The sequence below is a fragment of the Fomitiporia mediterranea genome, assembly GCF_000271605.1.
Source record: "Fomitiporia mediterranea MF3/22 unplaced genomic scaffold FOMMEscaffold_6, whole genome shotgun sequence".
Lineage (NCBI taxonomy): Eukaryota > Fungi > Basidiomycota > Agaricomycetes > Hymenochaetales > Hymenochaetaceae > Fomitiporia > Fomitiporia mediterranea.
Genome location: NW_006760391.1, coordinates 3,975,150 through 3,982,907, shown reverse-complemented (window position 1 = coordinate 3,982,907; position 7,758 = coordinate 3,975,150). Strand labels below are relative to the sequence as shown.

The 7,758-nt window shown below is 40.0% G+C and overlaps 1 protein-coding gene across 1 annotated transcript; it reads left to right on the top strand.

Moving 5' to 3' along the window:
• Positions 1-3,326: 3,326 nt before the first annotated feature.
• On the top strand, positions 3,327-3,954 carry FOMMEDRAFT_156857 (uncharacterized protein; the record flags this gene model as incomplete). Its single annotated transcript, XM_007267094.1, has 3 exons — positions 3,327-3,348; positions 3,414-3,745; positions 3,802-3,954. 3 exons carry the CDS (start codon positions 3,327-3,329, stop codon positions 3,952-3,954), a joined length of 507 nt encoding a protein of 168 aa, XP_007267156.1.
• Positions 3,955-7,758: the final 3,804 nt, after the last annotated feature.

The following is a 7,758-nucleotide window of genomic DNA, read 5'->3' as shown; positions in this document are numbered from 1 at the left end:
GTTACTGGTCGTGCTGCAGCATTTGGTGCGCTCTTGTCAATGTCATCAGCGCGGTGTTTGTTTCGTCACGTCACGTTTCACACCTCTGCTAGTCGCGTCAATTCCGCATCCAGACCCTGAGTCCCACGGCTCTTTTTTGGTTAGCTTGAATTGGCCACCCACAGTTCAACTTGAATTTCACTAAGTCAAAATAAAGTCCTTTTCTAATAAAATACATGTTCCCCTCCCTAATCCTAGCCAAAACCCATCCTAACACCCAAACCTAACAACCCAACTTATCCCAAACCTAATTGGGGGGCAAAGCCCCCCAAACCCCCCTCCTAACTTCTTAGTCCAAGAGTTGCCGCACTAGTATTATGTAAGTGGCCATTCAGGGTCATCCCAAATTGGGTCGTGAGACTCAGGGTCTGGATGCGGAAAATCAAAGGTTACCTCTGCTTTTGTTATGACCTGTCACAACTCTATAGAGTCATTGGGGTTGGTCCTTTTGCAAGCATTTTGCTCGAAAAATAAAAATAAAATGCTGCTCTAGACCTGTATTTTCGCTATAGCCTCCGTACAATGTTTCAGCAGGCAACCTCTCCACTGCGGAGCAAGATTTTATCTCGGGCATCGGGAGCAACTGGCCCTACAAGGACCGTTATCTTATGTAATATCCTCAAATATAAGCTAACCGAGCCGAACCGAGGCGATCCCGTCTTGGTCTTTACCCGATCAGGCACTTGCTTCTGGCAGAAAATCGCGCTGCTACACAGCCCCATCGGGGTTCTCACCTTCATCAACGTCTTAGCACAATGTCATCTGTTCCCATCTCGTCCATCTCGTGCCGTGCGACCTTTTTGTTTCGTCTCGACCTGTATTCTCGGATACTTTCATCGATAGCAGGGACGGTGATATAATTAAATAAGTATTCGACGAATCGGATCCCGCAAAGAGCCATCACAAAGGGCTATAGATGCCGCATTCTCTGCATTTTCTGAACCGCATACCGCCGTTCCACTGCCTTGTTTGATTGAGACGATGGCGACACGTCGGACACGAAGAACTGGCTCTACTGAGCTCTGACGGCACTTTAGTATCTGTTTCCACAGTTTCTAACTTGTGTTTCTGCTTAAGAATGATTGTGCCGTGTGCCTAGCACCGACACAACACCGACACCAACACCGCTCAGCAGCCTAAATTCAAAATGCAATACAAGCAACCAGCCCGACTGCATCGCGTCATGTTACAAGCCGATTTGTTACTTTGTACAGCCTGGTTACATCTCGTGTCTGGTGCTATTCGCAAGACTGCTCTTCAAGGTCTTCTCTACTTGGCCAACAATCAAACGGAACATGTACCGCCGCATCCGCTTCTCCGACTAGTCTCTTTTGTCTTTTTACCTTTTTTGTAGAGGCAAATGTGCCGATCGCTGCTAACTCAATTAATATGCATATCAATCATTCTTCAAGCCTATTCCGGGGCTTCCAATCCATACTACCCCAGGCATACTCGGATCGGTTAACAGTACTCCGAGTGGGACTCTTCAATGCCTTGTTTGGAGCATTTCTCCTATTTGTAAAATTATCACTGTTTGAGCTCGTGAGTATCCACATGTACCTGTCTAACGCTAGAGGTACGAGCTTATCGTATACAGCGGAATGCTCATAATTGGTTAGAAAACTTGCGAACATAACGATTGCTCAGCTATACTCAATTTTCTGTTTCATTCTTACGGAATAACGACATTTTTTCTCCCCAGCTATTCAATCTTCTCCGCAGCCCCGTCCTTCAAATTCGTCGCATTAAACAAGGTCTCGAAATAGAGAAACTAACGCTTGAATAGAATGGTGGCTTGGGCATCCACCAACATAAAATGCAGCATCACAACATCTGCATTTTACTGTGACATTTTGCCATGACAGAACGTATAGGGTCACTCTTTTTGTTATTATTGGCTAGGGGATTATGAACATTCTTGTGGCTTGATACTCCGTAGCTTGAACCTATCAAGGGACACTTCGCACTAATTCATTCCTGGTCTGGTTGTTGAATAGCTACTTAAGAACCTTTTACGCTCTGTCCTATTGTCTTGTTGCGTCATGAAACCGAATATGGGCAAACAAGAGACGAAAAGGGAAGAAATCTTTCTTCAAGGACTGGTATTGGAGAAAGAACCATCGCGGATCATATTTTTCTTCTGTTTCAATGACTGGCTCTTATGCCCCTAGAATGGACCACGGATCTTATTTACAGCAATTGATACGGAGAAAAGTGGTCGAAGGAGAAAACAGAAAGTAACTCCGGACTCAACTGCGGCGATATAGCCTCGACAAGTGATTGTACCTAATGAGATGGCAGAACGCCAGTGTTATTTGACTCCGAGGCACTCCAGACGTCCGAAGATGATTAAGGGTGTGGACCAAAATACATCTATGTAGCACACGGCTTTTTCATGTGTATCAGCTTCGAGTCAACAATAAGCCGTTCACTTCTCTTCGGACAGTACTTGCACCCTTAATAACTACACACTCCGGGGCTTACGCAGTCCTATTCTCCCCCGTCCTCAAAGCCGCCTCGACTCCGAAGTTTGCACTTCTTTCGTGCTCCAATATTCGCGAGCGGCAAAACGGATCAGTAGTAAGTACTAATAATAGATTCTCTGTTTATAAGTGGCTGTTTAGATCACTAATCAATGTGCCTTAGTAACGTATCCTTGTGGTTCTTCGAGTCAGCTTCTCTCGGTGATGTGCCGAGGGGGTACTGCGTGCGTTCTCCCATCTCCCATCTATCAATACAACCTTGCTAAGTATATACCGCACCGGCCAATTGTTCTGCACCGGCGACTCGGCCTCAAGTTCGCTCAGGAGTCAGACCTCAAACCTTGACTTGAGACCTGCGGAAAGCTTGCTAGGATGCTTCTGAACTTTGGCGAGTGGTGTACATTCTGGATAAGGAAGGCGCCTCTCGCAAATAATGCTATGCTAACTAGTAGAGCTTGAATTCGGACTTATCCTATGTTTCATCTGGACAAGTAACTTATGTCCTTTTCATATGACTCCGACTATCCTAGATCCACTTTGACTCAACAGCAAAAAATTAATTTCGTTATTCATCAAGCAGAGCCATTCTTGCTGTACGGCCTCGATCGGGTTGAGAAACCTTCGCCCATAATCATCAAAGCCTAGACCAGCATCAGAGAAACCAGACTCCTTGTTTCGTTATTTCGATTTCTTGGACAATTTGATCTTTCTAATCCTGGATCATTCTTCCCATGTGCATCTTTCGCCATCGTTTTGCCAAACATAGAATATTAGGATTGATATAGATGGGTTATCCCAACAATTATGATTTGGGGCGCACATCTTGGTAAATATACTATCACTTGGAGAATGAATGAAATAAGTTACTCAGCTATCTGTTTCAGACGTCAGTCGTTTCATCTCTCATTGATCATGTCGGTACCAATCCCCATTCTGATGCCGACACTCCGGGATACACACCCCTAGACAGCGGCTACAAAGCATTCATGGCGCAGTGGCGTTCCAAGACGGAGCGTATCTGCTATCGTTCCGAATATATTTACATGAAGATACACGCGCAATTCTTTCTTTCGAATTCATGCTCCAACTTGGTCCCTTGTGCCTGCATTCTTCGGTTCGTCCAACGTAACCATTTCTCCCAGGTATACGTTAAGCCGCTTCGCATTTTTCACAGGTACTTGTTCCTGCCGATGAATTCACCAGGCGGTCATTTTTCGTCTATCGTAGCAGTATATTGAGCATTGTTCCTAGCCGCGAGGGACGCAGCGCATTTCTTTAGGAACGACGAGCACGGATCTCGTACGCACGATTCGCGGGAGAAGCTTCTGTGTTTGCCGTACATTCCAACCTCACTCAGATCTCGCATATTTCTCTCCACCCGTCCCCACCATATATCTTTGTGGCGACCCTTCGGTCAAGAAATCTCGAGTGAATCTCACGAGCGCTGCAAAAACCACCGGGATCAATTTCTTTGATGTTTAGACTTCGGTCCCGAGATCGTGAGAACGGCGATTTAGTACCGAAACGGAACCAGAGGCAAAACTCAATTATAAATTAAACGGTGCTCCGTCGCTAGTCGTACGTTCCGCTTGTCCAGTGTCCGACATGGCGTGGCGCTCGTTAACTGTCCATGCGACCCTTGAAAAATGTGAAAAATATGTGAATTTTTTCCTGTCTCTAGCGCTGTGTATTGTACCGACTGATTTATTAGAGTCAAGAGTCAAACACGATCTGCGCAAGATATTAGATAGACGGAAAGGTGAATAGGACTCTGAAACGGGGGAATGTGAGAATGTAGCGAAATGAAGGGTTACGGTGACACCAAGGAGTTGAAGAACATCTCGCTAGAATAAAAGCCTAGAGGCAAAAAATTCTCGTACAAGCTGAGAAAAAAAATGCAATGAAAATCAAGAATTAATGACCAAGCAAATGCCGACAAACATACAATCACCCAAAGCGTTTCACCAGTGCAATTTCCAATGTTGAAGCTGTTCTTCGGTCCGGAGCGCGCGGCAGAACAGATGGCCCGAATCTCTAGAAGCATACATTTGCCTCGCCGTCGATTGATTGGCTTTTGGAATGGAACCAAGCCGACGCCTCCATGAGCACTGCGCGCGGTTTCAGCGCTTAATGGTCCTTTGACCATTGTGCACACGAATCTAAGATAATCCCGATAGTTATTCAAAATGTATACCTCGTATTCAATCGCAACTTCATTTTCACATATTCTGCGCGATCAGTTCGGAACGCAACAGCGAGTGAGCAGAAGAGTCCATATTACTCTATCGTCCTCCCTAATTCACGACACAACCGAGATCTATGGTCGGACGTGTGCGCGACTTTCTCGCAGTTAAGGTGCATTCTTCGCAATAGAACATACATTTATTCTGCAATAAAGGATCCGTTTTCGGCCGAGTAAGAAGGGTGTTTCAGTAAACTGCATACTCATCATTACGGAGGACGTACTACAAGTCATTGCAGGGCTTTGGATTCCGTCTCGAGTATTCTAGGTTATTGAAAGAACCTTCTTTGTCAATTCTTAGCTTTCGAGCTCATATAATTGGCTCCGAAAACTAAGGAGGTCAATATTACAGAGTAGAGTAGACTTCAGATTGACTTGTTCCCACGGTTACAAAGAGTTAATTCCCACGACTAGGAAATTGCCAGTACAATATTATTTATTAATGTTGTGTAAACACTACTTGTACTGCTGAGTCTCTAACAGTATTCATAGTTTATAAAATGTAGTTCTTAAGCCTGTACATGTTTACTCTGTCTAATCAGATAATATTAATACTAATGTGTAAAGAACAGACAGTATTAAGTTTTGTATGTTTTATACACTTCTTTCATAAATATATCTTGTAGTTTGTAGTACTAATGTTGGTTAAGCTTATAAATGTTACTTAGGACATAATTATTTAATAATATATATTCAAATTTATACTATATTATTTTAAAATTCTGAATTAACTGTAAATTATACATTAGAATTATTGTTTCTATTCTGCTTTTTAGTCTTAAAAATAACAGAGATACTATATCCTTTTAAAATGCTGTTACTATAATATTGTCCAAGTACAGTTTTATATAAACTATAAAGAAACAGTAACTATTTACAATATTATTATTAACTCTTAGTTAATAAAGAAAAGAGAGTTATATAATAATATAATAGTCTAATATTTTAAATTTTACTAAAACAACTAACAAGAGACTTGTTAGTTAGAGTAATAGTAGATTGTTACTCTTATACTCATATTTAAAATTAGTAGAAAGTTTACTACTCTTCTTTTTCTGTTTTTTTACTTTGTCTTTACTTACTTTTTTTTAATCTTCTTTTTCTCTTTAGTAACTAATTTAAGTCTTTAAAATGTAAGATTATTATTAAATGTTAGTTAACATGTTATATTATTAGAATTAATATTATAATATTATTAATAAATACTGTTAAATTATTAGACAAAGTTGTGTCTTATTTATTACTTTTACTTGTCTGTATATTATATAAGAATAATATATATATTAATTAATTTTTAAATTGTATTAAAGTTACATTATTAATAATAAAGAACAATATAGCTCTTTCTAATTATTACTTACTATATATACTTTTGAACCTGAAAATATAGAATATTAACAGAATTAGTTTTGTTAGTGTAAAAGTATTAAAAAAGGACAATATAGTTTAGATTTTAAATAAGTTATTATAGTATATATATTTGTGTTTATAAACTTTATAACATAAGAGTAAACAATGTATATAAGTATTTACAAGTTATAAGAGCTTGTAAGAGTTATTATTTGTTAGTATAAAATATGTAAAAATATTAGTCATTATAACTTAACTAATTTTAATAATTAATTAACTAAATAGTAGTGTATAAAGCTTTAAAAAATAAGTATATTACTAGTAAGTAAATATATATACACTACTAAAGAATTAATATGTGGAACAGTACTAGGGAAGTGCTAAACACTATTGTAAACAAGTTCTGTTGAGTTCCAGGTTTGCTAACACATACAGAATACTGACAGGACAAAGGTATCTTTGTTACAGTCAGGAATAAGAACTAGTCTATGTACATACAAGAACTCACCTTTGTTGTAGTCAGGAATAAGAACTAGTACAACAAAGGTGAAAGATTGAAACTATATATACTAGAAATGAAACAAAGGTGACTCATACTTAAAGGGGAAAACAATGTAAAAGATAAAAAGGAGAGTGTATACACTTAAGAATGAAGGGTATATGACTCAGACAATAAGGAAACATAGTGTGAAGACAAAAGAGGAAATGTGTATAACTCTAGAGTCCACACTAAGGAGGTCTAAGCTTGGGAGAAGGTCCAGGTTTAGAAATGTGGTTCTACACTAGGAAAGGTATGTAACAGTATAAAAGCTGTTGTAAGCTGTAGAGTAGGCTTACACTCTTCCTTCTTCTGAAAACATAGCACCCTTATGTAAGTGTAAGACTAACTATGCCTGTAGTACCTTAGGTGTTACAGTTCTCCACTCTTGTACCTTCAGTTCCAAGGGTTCTGCACCCTTCTGTACCAGAACTCAGGACTTCTGTCCCTCAGGGGCACTGTCTATGGACTATATGTGTGCTGACTCTTGCCACTACCCTTCCTTACTTCATCATTCCATCCCTTTGACCACCCCTTCATTCTTTGTATCATTCTATGGTCTCTTACCCTTTGTCCATCCCTTCATTCTTTGTACCTCTATCTTTGACATTCCTTTCTTTCATTCTTTGTGGCTTATCATTCTTAGTGGCTCATACTCCCTGAGTACTCTTGTGTAGTTTAGTATATATAGGTGTACAAGATCAGACTAGTCCTGTAGTCTTGATCTTGTCTACTCTAGGTAGTCCTGTACTCTTAGGCTCACTCTATATACTCTACTCTTGTCTCACTCTCTCTCTCTGCCTGTTCTGCAAGTTCTGACTATGTTCTGGTGCTTGTGTCTCATATTTCTGTTGTGTAGGATAGTTGTAGCCTGGGTCCCCTTACTGAGCCTTCAGGTCCCCTCTACACTGTTGCTGACATTAGATCAAGACTACCCATTACCACCCTACAACTCTCCTACGTTTCAGGCATCAGTACTTGCTGTTACATCAATCTCTTTCCTTTGTCCTGACCCTTTTACATTCTTAAATTTTAAACTTTCTAAACCCTTTTAAAACTTTTGCCACCCTTCTTCTATTCATTACCCCTTTTAGTTTAGTACTGAT